This window comes from Sycon ciliatum, chromosome 2 (genome assembly GCF_964019385.1).
Source record: "Sycon ciliatum chromosome 2, ocSycCili1.1, whole genome shotgun sequence".
NCBI lineage: Eukaryota > Metazoa > Porifera > Calcarea > Leucosolenida > Sycettidae > Sycon > Sycon ciliatum.
Window position 1 is genome coordinate 5,579,938 of NC_088644.1, and position 18,853 is coordinate 5,598,790.

At 46.4% G+C, this 18,853-nt stretch overlaps 1 protein-coding gene across 1 annotated transcript; it reads left to right on the forward strand.

The window, feature by feature from the left end:
* Positions 1–282: 282 nt before the first annotated feature.
* Positions 283–2,002, forward strand: LOC135808139 (uncharacterized). The gene is made up of 4 exons (XM_065321285.1): positions 283–478; positions 692–836; positions 997–1,670; positions 1,844–2,002. The coding sequence occupies exons 1-4, from the start codon at positions 359–361 to the stop codon at positions 2,000–2,002; spliced, it is 1,098 nt and encodes a 365-aa protein (XP_065177357.1). The 5' UTR covers positions 283–358.
* Positions 2,003–18,853: the final 16,851 nt, after the last annotated feature.

The window sequence follows — 18,853 nt, forward strand, 5'->3', positions numbered from 1 at the left end:
TATTCAGCTGAGTATCTACCAGATCGCCAGATCTTTCCGGTTGTGTTTCACAACCTGAAAGGGACGATGCTCACCAAATCACCGCCCACATTGGTATGACCGAGGTTGAAGAGGGTGAGTACGAGGACTCTAACCAGCGTAAGCGGATTAAGAAGGCTGGTGAGAATCAGTGTCATCGCCAACAACAGAGAAAATATATTTCATTCAAGTGGCGTCAGTACCGCTTCATCGACTCCATGGCTCCTTGATCTCCTCTGGACTCGTTGGTGAGCAACACCCGGAAGATGCCTTCAAGCTTACTCGTACATTGGCCCATCATGACCTTCTCCTGCGTAAGGGTGTCTACCCCTACGAGTACATGGACTCCTTTGCTCGGTTTGATGAGACACAGCTGCCACCTAAATCAGCATTTGAGTCTAGTTTGACTGGAGAAGGTATCAGTGATGCTGACTATGCTCATGCTCAGAACGTATGGCAGGTAAGCAGCTTGTGCCTTCTGTATTGGCCCTCAGAATTTCCCTGATGCCATGCTTTTTGCATTATGCTCTACTTATGACTTTGTATGCTGTTGTGATGTGCCCTACACATTTTTTTGTACTCATTGCTCTCTATCTGTGGATGCTTGTGTGCATGTGTGTATGGATGCTTGCGTGTGTGTGTGTGCGTTGTTGTTTTGTTTTTCGTTTTGCAGACATTTGAGTGCAGTACAATGGAGGCCTATCATGACCTCTATTTGCAAACAGATGTCTATCTTCTAGCAGATGTCTTTGAGCATTTCCGCAAGACGGCATACAAGACGTATGGCTTGGATCCAGCTCATTACCTTACTCTCCCAGGTATGTTCATCAGTCTTTGTTGTTGTCCAATGTATTCTCTCCTTTAGATGGTGTTCTCTGTTAGTATTCTTGTGCTTTCTTGTCGGTGTATTTATATACTTTTTGCATGGTGTATTGACTTTCGTGTTTGTGTTCTGGTGTGTTGTATGGTGTTATGTAGGATATGCATGGGATGCTCTACTACGGTTCACCCAGATTGAACTGCAGCTGCTCACGGATGTAGACATGCATCTGTTTGTCGAAGCCGGTCTACGTGGGGGCGTCTCAATGGCGTCGCAGCGGTACGGCAAGGCCAACAACCCAACGATGGATCAGTACAATCCTGCCGAGCCCACATCATACCTGCTATACCTTGATGCCAACAACCTGTATGGCTGGGCTATGTGCCAGAGTATGCCGACATCTGAGTTTGCCTGGTGTGACAAGAACCTGTCCGAGATACTGGCACACCCTGTAGATTCGAGCACTGGGTTCATTGTGGAGTGTGATCTTGAGGTACCCTCTTCGCTACACCACTACTTCAATGATTATCCACTCGCACCGGAAGTGATGAGAACATTCTCAGATAAGCTATCACCATACCAACAAGCACTTGTGGAGGAGCTCAAAGTGTCAGCCGTAGATGGAGTCAAGTTGACACCCAGTCTCCTACCCAAGTCCAAGTATGTGTTACACTACCGTACACTGCAGCTGTATTCGCGTCTGGGCATGGTGGTGACCGCTGTTCACCAGGTGTTGGGATTTCAGCAGAGTGCCTGGATGGCTCCCTACATCAATCTGAACACTGCACTTCGCACGAGGGCTACAACCGACTTTGAGAAGAGCTTTTACAAGGTAAATGCAACCGTTGTGTGCAGTCTTGTATGTTGTTGTTGTTGTTGTATTTTTTGTTGTTGCATGTATGGTGCAAGTGTGACGTGGAGTATGCTAATTGAAAAATATGCTGATGTGAAGGAATGGCATGATATGATTCTCATGTGTCATGTTTGCCTGTTTGTGTGCTGCAGCTGATGAACAACTCAGTCTTTGGCAAGACGATGGAGAACGTTCGTAATCGAACACGCATCGATCTCTTGCGAGAAGAAAGTGAGGAGCAGGTACTGAGGGCAGTGAGCAAGCCTACATATGTGCGGCATGACATTTCCCGAACGGGCTTGTCGGAATAGAAAAGCAGTACACTGAGATCAAGCTCAACAAGCCGGTCTATGTGGGTATGTCGATACTAGACCTGTCAAAGGTACACATGTACTCATTCTACTACGATGTGCTGAAGGAGCAGTACGGTAGCAGAAGTCCGGCTGTTGTACACCGACACCGACTCTGTTTATTGATTGTGCACATAACCACCGGTGATGTCTATGCAGAGATGGATCTGTCTCTGTATGACACCAGCAACTTTCCCACTGACCATCCTCAGTACACTTCTGCCAATAAGAAAGTGGTTGGCAAATTCAAAGATGAGCTTGGTGGGAAATCCATGGTGGAGTTTGTAGGTCTAAGATCGAAGATGTACTCCTACATCGGGCAGGAATCGGCCAAACGGGCCAAGGGTGTTAGGAAGGCAGTCCTGGCAAATACCATCACCCACAAGGACTATGTAGATGCACTGCTCAGTCATCGTGTGTCTGCCAGGCCTATGACGGGTCTCCGATCACATTGCCACACAGTGTATGAGGAGGTAACCACCAAGGTGGCATTGTCTCCATTCGACTGCAAGCGGTATATACTGGATGATGGCATGGCCACACTTGCATATGGTCACAAGGACATTTAATGGGCAGGATCCCACATTGAACATGTTTCATCATTTTCATGCAAAACTCCCCGCCATTCTTCTGTCTAATATTCCTCCTTTCTTGACGTGTGGAGCTGGCTCCAACACTCTACATTTTTGTTAAATATTTCAAGCTTGTGCCTCAATTATATTGCAGGATATAGTGCATTGTGCGGTATAATAATCTTCATCGCATCATAAAATATTACCCTACATACTTTGGTTTGCAGTGTGTGCGCAGCATAGTCCATATATCATCAAATTGATCAAGTTCAGTGTCTGCGGGCATATATTTCCCCAGCTTGAGAAAATGCTTATATACTTGCGTAAATTTATGCTCGCAATGATGACATAAAAATGAGATTAAAGTCCATATGATGGCCAGTATGAATGTAGTTATGATGCTTGTTCTTTCGGCTGGTGAGGTTTGAGTGGATTTCTCTGCCACCACATTGCTGGCTCCGAACAGCACTGGTGCAAGCAGGAGTAGTTGTTGAGTAAAGTTTAACTTTATTCAAACGCCCCTTCACTTTCTCATAGGCTTCGCTGTTGCTCGCAGTTGATGGCTCGGCTGATGGGGTGGCATTGCTTGAGGAGACCATCTTGATCTTACTGTACCGGGAATTTTTTCTCACATCCATTCAACCATTAGTATGAGAAAAATTATGGCCAAAAAGGCTGAACGGGGATGAGTCCATACTGAGCGATTTGACCAGTTGAAGTCGTGTGTAAGGGTGTTTTCAAAACTTTGCCAACCTCCTTTTTCCGCCAACCAGGGCGAAACATTGGTGGTCATGTAATCTAAGTGCCAGGTCATGACATGATGTACATAGTGCAATCCCAGTTCCGTTGAATTCTCCATACAGATGTTCGCTAACTCGCTGCTGAATAAGTACAGAGCCACAATTTTAACATGGCTGATACCGTTTTTAAATAGTTCTTTTGCAAATGTAAGAAATTGCGTACGACCCGTTCTGGAGTTGAAACACAGTTGCTGCATCAGCACCTGAAATCTCGATCCACTGCACCTGACTAAGCGACACACTCGTACCAAAACTCTAGAAAGCCGAGATGGTTTCGACTCCGGCGACGATACACATTGTGGTAGGTCTACATGACCTTGTTCTGCCAGTCGATCAGCAATAACAGCAGAAAGCAGATTTCTTGCAGTAGTCTGCATTGTGCACTGCATCATCGTTTCCCTCTACTACTATCCTTGGAAATATACCTCATTTCTTTCTGCGATACCCATTGGTTGAACTTTTCGGGGTATCCCTTCCACTTGACCAGCAAACTACCCTTACGTCTTTTCAACACCTTATCGATTCGAAATGTAGCTTGCTCAGTCTTCATGAGCTGCTGTTTGTAGAAGCTTCCTGTGATGGGTTCATCGGCAAGGTCTTTCACTTTGTAGGTGACCGGATAAGTGGGGAGAACCTTACGAATCAAAAATACCTCTTCGGTCCAGTTGGGTGTGTATCCCTTCGCAAACATTCTTTTTTCCACTGTAATGCGAACTTTATCTCCGACTTGAAAGACAGGCTCATCCGCAATGGGCTCATACAGTTGCTCAATCGGTTTCCCTAGGGAGGCTTCCATGGGGGTCATCCCAATTGTACGGTGTTTACTATTGTTGTAGTTGTCTACAAGTTTTTGCAGCACGTCGATGTAGACGTTGGTCGAGCGAGCGGTGAAGTGCTTCCACATACGAGATTTTAGCGTTCTGTTGAAATGTTCAACGACGACGGCTTTTCCTTCATTCTCTGTACTGTACATGTGAATGTCGTTTTTCTTCAACCACTCCTTGAACGTTTTGTTATAAAATTCCGAGCCATGGTCCACCCATAGTAGCTTAGGTTTCCGATTGGTTGTGATGGTTTTAAAGGCTGAGACAACACTATCCCCGGTTTCGCTCTTAAGTGGCACACTCCAAGCATACTTGGTGTATATGTCTATGACATTGAGAATATATCTAATTCCTTCGTTATATTCGCTAAAGGGCTGCATTTCTACGAGATCAGCACTCCATACATCGTCCTTGCCGTAAACGTCCACTTTTCTGCGTGGGAAATGTACTCGCTTAGGTTTATGTAGCTCATCGGCAAGATCATCTTGCCAATCCCCACCAACCATGACTTGATCGTTGTGAAGGGTATCGTGAGAGAACGTACAGGAGAGGAATTCCAATACTCCGTCTATACCAGTCTTTGAGAAGACTTTCGCTACCAGGATGGCATAACGTCCGCAGACCGCTGTGCTTTCTATCTTGAATGACTTGCGTATTGGTGTACAGGTTACAGCCGGTATAAACATTAAGAAAACATTGTTTTAGCTCCGGTTCTTTATAGTCTTCGGCCATCTGCATCAATGCACGCCCAAAGCTGTCAAATATCAGAACATTATCGCCTTCCCTACACACCGTCAGCCAATGGTGTCCCCCTTCGGGTTTGTCCAGTATCGGGAGTATGTTGTCCGTGTTACACACACAAAACTCGCCATGGTTTAAGGCGGGCAGGAGATCGTAGCTAGTCACACCTCGGAACCCGCGAATGTGTTTCAGTGCAGACTCGATGTCCACGTTGCTCAGCTCCACATCCATACCTAGTATACCAGGGATTTTCCTTTCAGAATAGCAAGTGTTCGGTAATAGGGACTCCTTGCATTGCTAGCCACTTGCCGATTCTTGAAGACACTTTTGATAAAGGTGGCATCATCAGCCATGTACTCTTTGAGACCTAACATAAATTGTTCTGCGTTGATAAGTTTTGCTTCTTTGGTTCGAGTGTAGGCGTTGATCATATCTCCTATACCGGAATATTTGTCTGCGGATCCTGGTATGGCTAGAAGCTGAGTTCTTATTGCAGCCAATTTCACATTACTCCTCGAGTGGTTTGGAAGCGCATTAAGGTTGGCTGCTGCTGCAATCTGCTGGAATGGATAACGCGACAGGTGAAACTGATTGATTTGGTTGACCAGAGTAGCATAGTCTTTGAGGATTTGAAATTCGAGGTTATCTCTAGTGTTTTCCATTCTACCTCTGAGCCCCTGCTCATCCTCCTGATAGACTTGGTGTAGTTGCGGCCTTGCACTGAAGTGGCTGCTTTGCAGAAAGGCTTCCGGTACTTTATGGTCTACTAGGAGTTTACCAAATGTATTTATCACTATTCTATCAAACTTTGGCTCCAGAGCGGTTTGCAGTGGGATACTAGCGGCAGAGATGTTTCTCCTCATTCTAGCCTCTGCTATGGACCCTCTTGCCATTCCAGAACTCTGATCATAATCGAGGAGATTCGATGCAACAGCATTAGTAACCGAGGATGGGTTTATCAGATCAGGATTGTTCTTAAATGTTCTATCATACATAGCCTTTACTCGAGGGTTTGATTTCATTTGGGAGATAGGAAATGGACGATCTTCTTCGGGGATATAGGCCAGTGCTTCTCTCACTTGCCCGGAAAATTTCTTATAATCTCCACCTCGTACTGGAGGAGTACCTTGAACCTCCCACATGGTGTCACCTTTACTCAGGATATCCTGGGGGTTTTGTAATATCATCTTCATGGTCTCGTCTCTCTTCTCTGGTGGTATTGGGTGAGTACGGCCGTTGCACTCGATGCAGATAGGTTGGAAGTGCACCCGTATTCGCTCCATTTCTGTACAACGGGCTTAATCAATCTCATCCACTCCTACCCCCCGTGCTTCACAGCCAGCAATCCACTCAAAACTATCAACTTCGGATTCGATTTGGACAATTAGTTTTACTCTAGGGAATGTGACCTCCCAGGTGTCTCCAATCTTAGTGACGGTAACCGCATCCCACTCACTGTGGGTGGGTATAATGCGAACACTGACACCATCCATACTTACTATAGGCAGAAAATATTTTATTCAAACACAACCTTCGATGTTATGGAATCACAGTGAGTATAAAACTCATTGCGTGATGCATCGACCGCTAGAAAGGGTCTCCAACAAGCTTCTAATAGTTTTTCATAGAGTTTATGGACAAGATTAGCTTTCAAACAGGATCCGCCAAATAAAGTATGAAGATAGCGTTTGATGTTGGATTTATCTGTAAAGCGAAAAAGATAGAGGAAGTTTGTATTTATCTTCATATCTTTGATGTTATCAAAGCTTTGAGAGAGAAAGAACACATTAAGTTCATAATGATGGCTATACATGGTGAAAAACTTGTAAAGACATTCCCTCTGACTGCCATGCTTCAGTCCCATGACACGTATATCATCTATAATGACAAAGGACTTGGGCTGAATGTCCGTCTCTTCGATACACTCAGGCATTGTACTGTAATGTTTCAACTCCGTGCCTTCCTGCCTGTATTGCTCCGGTGAAGTATTGGAGATGACGTAAAGTCATAAAGGCTTTACCTCTCGAAGTATTTCCTTGAGGTAATGGGATTTCCCCATGCTGCTCTGACCCAGAAATAGCACATTTGTCCCCATGTTTGGAGGGAGGGGAGAATCTCAGAGTACTTGGGTTCAGATCGTAGAGACAGACCTGCTACGCGGAGTAAAGAGGCAGACCCTCCTTTCAGAGACAGCAGTGATGAAAAGTCCATACTTACTATAACTTGCACTTGAAAACACCGCCATTCCGGCAACAGGCTCTCAGCTGCACCAAATAAATAACTTTGCCAATATTTCGCCCATTGGGCATCATCAGGGCATTGAGGAAGGGGAGGCCAAATTACGAAATATAAAGAAGAATAATGCAGGCAGATGAATGTTCTAGAACTAACACATCATGGTGACACAATTGGCAAGGCCAGCAAACTAAACAATCATCACTTGTAAGGTGACCTAAACAAAACGAAAGATGAGAAAACTCACACATACACACAGACACAATTTGGCAAGAAAACTAACACTAACACTAACACTAAAGTTTACAATCATCACCTGTAAGGTGACCTAAACAGAAGAAAGAAGACTAGTAAGACTATCACAGCACGTACAAGAACACTTTCAAGTGTGGGAATGCTAAAGGCGATCTATGTATATGACAGCGGTGTATGTGCAAAGTATGTGTATGTGCTGTGTCAGGTGGTAAAGTCCAGTGGTAGTTCGAGGAGATGGGTGTCGATTCCAGTGACGATCCGGTGACATCCAATCAGTCAATTAGGCGCCAGCCGTCATCGCAATTGACTGCTGGTTTGCGCTTCCTTATCTCGATAGCTTCAAGCAGTTTCCTTGATGGTAGCGAAGCCTCCCTGCCGAGAATCTTTGCCTGGTGGAAGGGCAGAAAGTTGGAAGACTTTAAAGATTCTCGATGCTGGGTACGATAGTGGAAGCCCCAGGGAGCCTTCGCCACCATCGCCCTTGCCCAGCATCGAGAATCTTTAAAGTCTTCCAACTTTCTGCCCTTCCACCAGGCAAAGATTCTCGGCAGGGAGGCTTCGCTACCATCAAGGAAACTGCTTGAAGCTATCGAGATAAGGAAGCGCAAACCAGCAGTCAATTGCGATGACGGCTGGCGCCTAATTGACTGATTGGATGTCACCGGATCGTCACTGGAATCGACACCCATCTCCTCGAACTACCACCTGACACAGCACATACACATACTTTGCACATACACCGCTGTCATATACATAGATCGCCTTTAGCATTCCCACACTTGAAAGTGTTCTTGTACGTGCTGTGATAGTCTTACTAGTCTTCTTTCTTCTGTTTAGGTCACCTTACAGGTGATGATTGTAAACTTTAGTGTTAGTGTTAGTGTTAGTTTTCTTGCCAAATTGTGTCTGTGTGTATGTGTGAGTTTTCTCATCTTTCGTTTTGTTTAGGTCACCTTACAAGTGATGATTGTTTAGTTTGCTGGCCTTGCCAATTGTGTCACCATGATGTGTTAGTTCTAGAACATTCATCTGCCTGCATTATTCGTCTTTATATTTCGTAATTTGGCCTCCCCTTCCTCAATGCCCTGATGATGCCCAATGGGCGAAATATTGGCAAAGTTATTTATTTGGTGCAGCTGAGAGCCTGTTGCCGGAATGGCGGTGTTTTCAAGTGCAAGGAATACGCTGCAATGGAGTTTGGGAATTCTGAAGAAACGTTACTATAACTTGAAAAAATTAAATGTTAAAGCTCTGAGGTATAAACGAAGGGTTATGGGTATTTTCTATGCGAGTTCGGATACGGTCAGTAATGGTTTCTGGAGGGTTTGAGGATCGTCGTCTTCTACCTCTCTTCTTAGCTCCTGGCTTGATGCCGGACTGTACTCTCGACTTTGCATGCTCAAACAGCTGCCTTCCCAGACCTTCAACCTCCCTCTTCAAACCGTCTCCTTTGCGCTTCCTTGCACGTTGCCCCCTGGAGGATTTGTTAGTGGGCGGTGGCTTCGATCGTCTTTTCTGAGATCGTCTCTTGCTTGCTCGAATACTGCTTTTTCTACTATTTCCCTTTCGACCCCGGCCAAATACCTTGTCCACCAGATTGTCACCGACGGACGCTAGCGCCCCCATAGCTAAGGGTGCACCAACGGTTTTCAATATGGGTAGGGCTTTAGCCACGAGTCCCGGTGGAATGCTCAGTCCGCCTCGCTGCATCATGGGTTCACGGCCGGCTACCATCTGACGTCTGATGGACTCGCCGTCTTGGCCTCGACCCAAGAGCATGGGAAGAAGCGACATGCCTAACATCGCCCCCATCCCAAGCCCACCCCTCTGAGTGAGCTTTTGGCCTTGTTCGGGGTCTTGCATTCTTTTTCGAAGCTCCTCAGCCTGTGCACCTCCAAAGATGTTTTTGATGAAGCCCCAGATACCAGACCCGTACTGTCTTTCCAAAGTCTGTAGATCACCTCCCCACGCTCGGGGTGTGGTTTCCAAATCTCCTCCCTGCATTGTTACTATAACGTGGAAATATTTACACAGTCTCCCACTTGATGCCTTCTTCCTTGCTCATGGTATACATATACTGGTCGAGACATAATAAATTGACCTTGATCGATGTGCTTGCGTGACTGGGTACATTGATCGGGGCGTTGGCCACATTGGCGAATTGATAATCGAGTGACATGTTACCCCTGACCTTTTCATTGTCCAGCATCCTGTCTAGATTGAGGTTGATTGGTATCATAAAGTAATGGTTACAGTAATCCGAGGCTGTGATAGGTATTTCAGCCCCATAGGTCTTTCCAAAGAACTCTTGAACCAAGTTGTATCCACGTAAATAGCTCGACTTGTTATAGTCATAATAGTGCTTGGCATCACTGTTTTCGGAACACTCCCATCTGAACTTCAGCGGACTGTCGAACACAGATTCATCGTTAATGGTTACTCTGAGTTGGGAAAGATTCGCATGTACCATGGCCAGGCGATTGCTGAAATTACTGGCAGCGCCGCCACCCAAGACAGCATCTTCTCCGAGTTTCAGATCAGAAAAGAACAGGATCATCCTCCTAGGAATATCTGAATTGTGGAGTAGCTCCAGAGTACCTGCATCGTCTGTCAAACTCTTCTGTACAAGCCGAGGGCACCAGGTATGGAAATATAGTTCTTTAGGCAGACGCACTTGATCTACGTATGCCTTATCCATTCTATAGGTAGGGTAAACAAAGTCCAGCTGCAGCAGATCAATGTTGACAGGCCCAACACCTGTTAGACTGTTTCCTCCTCCGCCTCTATCCGAGACAATCATATATCTAGAGAGCTGGGTTTGCGGTAAATCAAACCGTATTTTGATTTGTGTTCCTGGCGGCAACCACGCATCATCCACATTGAAGAAGGGAAGGAATGGTCTCATTTTGAACTGGAAATGCCCTGATGTCACACGGGCAACGTTTTCCAGAACAGTATTACTGAAGTTCTCCTCATTCGACAGGTGGACAGTGGGCCGTCTTTTCAGTGTCGTACCATCGAAATCATCTTCGCCATCTGTGTTTGTTGCAAACGCATAGGCGTGCGAGCGTTTTACACCATACCGATAATTCCCTAGAGGTATATCTTTAACACACTTCTGGGGGTCGAGTTTCTGAAGTCCGTACAGATCAGAATCGGAATATTGGAGTTTAGCCACGTCACTCTCCATAAGGCTAAGAATGTGTTGCACACTCTGCATATCTTGCACCTTGCTAGATTGCGTCACCTCCGTGCCATTTAGTTCCACGCGGATATTCTTGAACCATGAAAATGCAGGGGAGGTGGTACACACCCAGTGTGGATATGATCTGGCTCCATTAGCCCGACTATCACTAACTTCATACCGGAGTTTGACGATAAAGTAACTTTCACTCAAGGCAATGAAATTTGGTGATGATATATCCAATTCGCTGTTCAGAGAGGGTGGTGAACCATTTCGAGAATACAGTCTTACAAAGTTTCTCCCCTCTAGGAGTGATATCTTCTTTTCGGTTCGCTCTAGGATGCTATTCTGCACCACTTTAGTTTTCGACAGCAGCCCCTTAAAGGGGTCTGGGATCTGAGTGGCCACGACGTGCTGCGCCATTCTTACTTGTACGTGGAAAAATTTACTCGATTCTCAGATCCAATAACGCCGGGTACCCCGTGGTGATAAACTCTCCAGTGTTGTACTTCAGCCAAAATGATATTTCCGTAACGCTTGAGTGCGGAAGTAGAGCGCGTTTGTCTCTCTCTCCAAATATGTAATTGTTGATACCGTTGTGAGTTTGAATGGGGAACGTCTTCAAAATCCTCGAGTCCTGATTGTCTTCATATTCGACGGCCTGGGCGATCAGGTCTGTATACAACAACACAAACCTTCTCCCTCTAGTCAGATCAACTGCATACGGTGATGTGAAAAGACCAGGTTGTATGGTCACGGATTCTGCAATCGATCCCAAGCCCAGAACGACACTGGGGGAGTCGGGTTTCAGGATAATTTTTTTCCCGACAGGTACGCTGATGCTCGCTCGGCTTGTATAGCGGGAATAGGAAAACACAATATCTGGGTGATTTGCACTTTTCAGTGCCTCGTTAATGACTGTAATGAGATCTGCAATATCCGTGTGAGTTCCTGTTAGGATGGAGAGTTGAACTTCCCCTTCTTGCGTCTCCACGTACAATTTGTTACTCTCCGTATCCACGTTTTCAGAATGAAGTTCGAACTGGGCAGTGTCCAAACTGATGTGTTTCCCTATGGTATTCAAAGACCTGATACGCAGTGTAAAATGAGGCGTGAACGCACCGGCTATAACGGCAGAAGCGTTGTTTACTGCAGACAGTACCACCGCCATACCTACTGTACAGGGGAAATATTTCCCCATAATAACAAGGATGGCGTTTTGGAGCATGCATTTCCACAAGAGCCCGTCTGAGGAAACCTCCAGCCGAACAATAAGAACCTTGAAGGATGATATTGCGCAACTCAAAACTCTGGTGGGTAACGATAACACCGAAAACACCCTGATGTACAATGTCGGGGCACTACAGAACAGCAAGTTGAATAAAACAGATGCTGAGATCATGGAGGGTCGAATCAAAGAATTCGCGGAGTCAACGGTGATAGATGACGAAACCCATTTGAAAACGGATGGCAGCGTGAGGATGAGAGGAAATCTGCACATGAATGGCAAACGTTTATGCTGGCTGGATTACGACGGTGTGTCGGACACCTGTGCTGTACCTGCTGGGTGGGTGAAGAAGGAATTAGCCCAAATCCGCAAAATGAAAGGTCCTAAAGGTGATCCAGGATTTGGTTGGTATAGCGGAGCAGACCCTCCGTCGCCACCCATCGGCAGACAGGGTGACTTCTATTTGGATGCTACCACCCTCGTTGTATATAAAAAACTCATTGCGGGTTGGACTGCATTCGGATCACTTAAAGGACATCGAGGAAGACCAGGGGTTCCTGGACCAAAAGGAAGTCCTGGCCCGACTGGGGAATCTGGATTGCAAGGTTTAAGGGGCCACACAGGACTGCAAGGACCCCAAGGGCCATCAGGACACATAGGTGCTACAGGACCGCAAGGACCCCCAGGAAACATAGGACCTCAAGGACCTGAAGGATCGCCAGGCCCTCAGGGTGACATGGGACCGCCGGGGCCCAGAGGTCCTCGGGGCCACAGTGCAAAGAGTCTTCCAATACTTCTTCCATAATACGAAAACCAGAGTGAGATTATAGAAATGTTTCCTTTCTTTTCAATTCAACGAATTCATGCAATGGATGGTTTGATTACGGTTGAAATTGACTGTATGATTCATAAAGAACAATATTCTCCAAGCAAGTGATGACACGTGCACCTTAAATCAGTTTAGAATGCCTGTACAATGGTGGATAGTATATAGATCAATGCATCTGGATAGTCATCATAAGCCAGTGAGGCAGCAAGTGGTAGCTTCGGTTCAACTCCATAATGTTGGATGAGTTCAATCATTAGCTGTTCTTCTTGCTCTGTCATATCCACCGTCCTCTCAATAAACCGTTCAAAGTGAGCCTTACGTAGTTTCTTTGGGGTTATGACCTTCATCCACATTTTGAAGAACACTGGGGAAGTCTTGAATAGGGAAGCATTTCTCATCAATGCATCTTTGCTTCTGGGGAGATGAAGACTGAGTATCTGCACCATCTCTTCATCTTCATAGTAAATGCATGACAGGGCGATGGCATAATTCAGAGCTCTATACTCACTGCCCTTCTTCATAGCGTAGAGGCGTTGCCGAGTTTCAAAAAGCGATGGGTATAGCGGCTTACACACTCCCACCTTCTCGATAAAAGCCCCCAGACTTTTATCCACTGATTCCAGTCGCTGCACATCTGTGTAAGGCTTACTGGACAGCATTACACGCTCTGCTACATTTGCCTCTGGCGCTAACAAAGAGCCCAAGACTAGACCGCATTTCATGCAAACGACAGCTTCTTCCGTTTCTATTTCTTCATGGTTACACCCATCACAAAATTCAACTTCCTCCTGAAACTCCATGGTGCCAAATGCAACTGTAATGATCCTGACGCATTACTTTATCCGTTCCACTAATTGTTATTGACCAATCAGCATACTCTCACCACCTCACATCCAATCAGCATACTCCACGTTACACTAACGTTACACACACTTGTGTCATATATGCGAAAAAATGGTACTGGATCATAGCAAAATCCTCCTGGATAATGAACAAAATAACGATTAAAACACAATACACAATAACGACAACAACCGACAACAACAACCAACAACAACCGACAACAACCGACAACAACAACCAAGAACAACCAACAACAACCAACAACAGCCAACAACAACCAACAACAACCAACAACAACCAACAACAACCAACAACAACAACAGCAGCATATAATGCATGGATAGTGCATGCAGGGTCAGGGACTGAAAGTCGCACCCTATGTATGGGCAACTTGTCAGTGCACATCTACGATGTGCGTATAAAACGAATGCAAGGAACGTGAACTTGTTGCTGCACATCTACGAAGTGCGAATCAGGGAGTAGTATAATGACACGTGTACTAGTCCACCTTCTGTTGCACTGCGTCTTTTCCCCAGGGCCACTGAAGGTCGCACGCTCCGCGTGCTTATGCGCGCATGCGCAATATGTCACTGCACATCTACGATGTGCAAATCAGGGAGTAGTACGTATTTTACTACTCCCTGGTGCGAATGCACCGAACGTGCACAAGTGCACGGTCGCCACGGAAAAGAACATGACGACATTTATGGCATGGCAGGGCCAAAGGTCGAACCCTGGGGGAGTCCCGGGGCCAGACCAAGCGCGCCCGACACAGTGTGCCTTATTTAACCCAAAGGTCAAAGGTCAAACCCTGGGGGGAGTCCCGGGGCCAGACCAAGCACGACCGACACAGTGTGCCTTATTTGGCCCAAAGGTCAAAGGTCAAAAAGTGGCCCAGAACCTGCCCCGCACCTACTACTTGTAGCAATGCAGAAGAGCGGGCTAGAGGAAGGGAGAGTTGGTTCCTAGTGGAGTTATCCCGTCGGAACCAGTCAAATGGTTTAAGATGCGGGGGCATTTTGGAAAGTTGAATACGATGGATAAGACAGCACATCATGATTCGTCGTCTTTCTAGGAGAGGTCTGGTCGAGGATAACATATAGAGAGCGACACTAGAAAGGGACTTGGGCATATGATAAAGAATCTTAAGGAGGGAACGATTGTGAGTTTCCAGTTTCTGCTGTTGGGCAATAGATAGATTTGTCCAGGCAGTACAGCAGTAATCAAAATGCGGCAAGATATAATGCATTATAGAAAATAGCACGACAGCTGTCAGGAAGATGGGCGCGGTGTGAGTATATTATACCTATGGCTTGACTAGTCGTCTTACATATGTGGGCAACATGGTGAGTCCAGGAGAGATTTGTGTCAAAAATGACACCAAGATGCCTGTGATGATCTACATATTCTATGGGAGTGGTGGATAAATGGAATACTAGGGGAGTGAGAGGGTAGTAGAGAGTAGTAGACAGAGGGGGAATGATCATTACCTTGGTCTTCCCGACGTTCGGGTTTAGCTTCCACAATGCCATCCACGAGGTGATATCCGTGATACCCGCTTGGAGGTATAACACAAGACGGGAAACAGAGGGACTGCTGCGCAGCATGCAAGTGTCGTCTGCAAACAGAGATACGCCAGGGTTGAGGACAGGGAGGTCGTTGACGAAGGCCAAGAAACGTAACGGTCCTAGAGTGGACCCTTGCGGTACACCAGAGGAAATAGGGATAGAATCTGAGAGGACTGGACCAAGCTTGACGGATTGAGTCCTATTGTTGAGATAGGAGGTGAGCCACGACTGCAGGCGTCCGGTGACCCCATAAGCATGCAGCTTGGCTAGTAACCCCCTATGCCAAACTGAGTCAAACGCTTTCGCCAGGTCGAAGAAACACAGGCCAAGGTAATGGCGGCGGTCTTGGAGGGTGCACAGTCTCTGGACAAGGCTGGTTAGATGTAGAAAGGTAGAGTCACCATGGCGGAACCCAGATTGCATATCATGGAGCAGAGGTGCCAGATGATGGTACAGCCGATCATAGACGATTCGCTCAAGTATCTTGGAGCAGGTGTTCAGCAGCGAGATTGGGAGATAGTTACCAGGACCATGTCTTCTTCCCTTGCTCTTGTATATGGGCACAACCACAGCATATTTCCAGGCAGAGGGAAAAACGCCGCTGGACAGGGGGTTATTGAAGATAAGGGAGAGAGGATAGGAGATAGAAAGTTTCAAGGCCTTGAGAATCTCGTTGCTGATACCGTCATAGCCTGAGACTTCCCTGTGGGGAGTTTCTCAATATAGCGAATCACGGCCTCGGAGGAGATGACAATGTTTGAGAGGTTCGAGGCCGGAGAAGGGAGATGAGACAGATCTGGGACGGGCCAGTCAGGATCATCCTGTGTGCCAACCTGTAAAAAGTGCTCGTTCAGAGAAGCTGCCATCTCAGCAGGATTATGTGTGAGGGTGTCAGCAGAAGTGGTCATTGCTGAGGGTGCAGGGTGATGCGAAGACACTCCAGACAGGGAGCGGACAAATGAGTTAAGCGACGGGCGGGCTGAGTTAGTGAGTTTGCTTTGGAGTGACTGAATGTATCTTTTGTGAGCACGGCGAGAGAGGTGCTTGACCAAATTGCGTTGGGCCTTATAGCGAGCAAGGTTTTTTTGCTGTGGGGAACTTCCTGTAGATGCTATAGATATTCCGTTTATTGATGACTGCATTTATTACTGAGGTCGTCAGCCAGGGTGGACGTGCTGGCCTGTCGACGGAACGACCCTGTGAAGAGGAGGGGCGATTAATAGGAGAAGCTGGGGACTGATACTTAGCGAGAGCAGCAGAGAGTTCAGATGAGAATCTCTTGCATGCTACAAGTACGTCAGTGCTTGTGTTACCAAGAAGTTCCCTCCAATCCACGGAAGTACGCTGCTGGTTTATACAGTTCCACTGGTCATTTGTGATCTTACGGAAATGATAGCCGGGCGGTGAACGGCCGATCAAGTCATCTGGCGTGGACGGTGAGCGCTCATAGGCTGTACCTGATGCAGGAGAGAACGTATGTGTTTGGTAGTGTTGCAGGCTAGGCGCTTCCATACGAACTAACACGATGTCGTGGTCAGATTGACCCAGAGGAGCAAGAAAGTCTGGAATGGAAAACGCAGATGTTGTATCAGTGATTACCAAGTCCAAGGCTGCTCCTGTTCCGGCTGGAGTGTGGTGAGTAGGGCAGTTGACTAACTGGGAGAGGGAAACATTCTTAGCAGGCATTGTAGCTGGTGTCCAGCTGCGTCCGTGATATTGCCGTGCCAGTCACTACACTTGGCATTGAAATCAACCATCATAAGCATAGAGGAAGTGGTGTGTCTGGTCGTCTGAAGGACTGTTTGCAGACAGCCCACAAAATTGTCAATATCAGTGGAACACGCATTTGGTGGCCTGTAAACGCATCCAGTAATGAGAGACTCAGGAGGTGCAGATGACGAGGTCGATGTATGAGCTGTTATTTCGACCCACGTGGCCTCAAATTTGGGGAGGTGTAGGTCAGTGCGGTGCTTAAATGTACCTGGAAAATCCGAGCGGACTAGAAGAGCAACACCTCCAAATCCCCTAAAGCTATCAGTGCTCTTCTTGCCGTCCGCTGTGGGTCGGTCACGACGGTAACAGTCGTAGCGTGGAACTACAAGAGAGTTTGGCTGAGACAGCCATGGTTCAGTGATGCCAATGACGTCGGGCTTGTTCTGCTCGATGAACTCGGAAAGTTCTCCATGCTTATTCTTAATTCATCTAGCGTTGATACATGCAATGTGTGCGGGTCGGTCACAGGAGGGCTGAGCGGGGTAGAGCGGGTGGGCTAGTTTCAATCGTGGGGTGAATACAGAATCTCCCCCGCCAAGGCCTGGATAGTGTTAGCAAGGCTATCTAGCTTAGAGTCATTAATCCACGACGTACCGGTGTCAGTGATGGGCTTCCCTCCAACGCCGTGCTTCCGCAGTGCCTGCACCAGCTCTGGCCGGGCGAGGCTCGAAGTGGAGTGCAGGGATTTGCGTTCAGCGATGGCCATTAGTTCCTGGTACCCGATCAGGGCAAGGTCAAGGTTCTGGTCCAGGGACATTCTTAGTTTCAGCAAGGACAAAGGTAGAAGAGTAAAACTGCAGCGGGGGGGGGGGGCTCCCGGAAAGCTGTTCCGAGGAGCACCACAAACATCAACCACCCCCTGAGATTCAAAAATTTGTTCAGTACAGTGCGTACAGCCTGCCTGTGACTTTGTACTGTATGCATGCGACTCCTGACATTTAGAATCCGTTCTGGAATCGTCAGTGAGCTGTTGTCGTCCCGAATTGTATTGCAAGGCCCACCGACAGGCATGACCACTCTAGGTCAATCGGGACGCAACCTTCCCTTCCCCCTGGCCCACAGTGCTTCTGGCGCATGCCGACTCTGGAATGGCCTGCCCGACTGTATGAAGTCCATAGTATCTGTCCGTGAATTAAAACGCACGCTACGCGTATTTTACTTCGGTTAAATGTAAATTTGTAATGGCTTTCGTAACCTGCTGATGAGGCTCGATAGAATCATGCTACGATGACCCGATTTGTAAATTTGAGATCCATTTTTTTCTGCTCGTCTTGACCCTGCCTCCCCTCATTGCTACTTCCATTTTCGTATTTTTATTTTCATTTATTTTTCTCTTCATTTCTGACTCTTCTTACTGGTTGTCATCGCTTCCATAATATTGGGCAGAACTGCCCGTTTGCCTTGCGATGTAAAATAAATAAACAACAACAACAACAACAACAACAACAACAACAACAACAACAACAACAACAACAACAACAACAACAACAACAACAACAACAACAACAACAACAACAACAACAACAACAACAACAACAACAACAACAACAACAACACAACAACAACAACAACAACAACAACAACAACAACAACAACAACAACAACAACAACACAACAACAACAACAACAACAACAACAACAACAACAACAACAACAACAACAACAACAACAACAACAACAACAACAACAACAACAACAACAACAACAACAACAACAACAACAACAACAACAACAACAACAACAACAACAACAACAACAACAACAACAACAACAACAACAACAACACAACAACAACAACAACAACAACAACAACAACAACAACAACAACAACAACAACAACAACAACAACAACAACAACAACAACAACAACAACAACAACAACAACAACAACAACAACAACAACAACAACAACAACAACAACAACAACAACAACAACAACAACAACAACAACAACAACAAC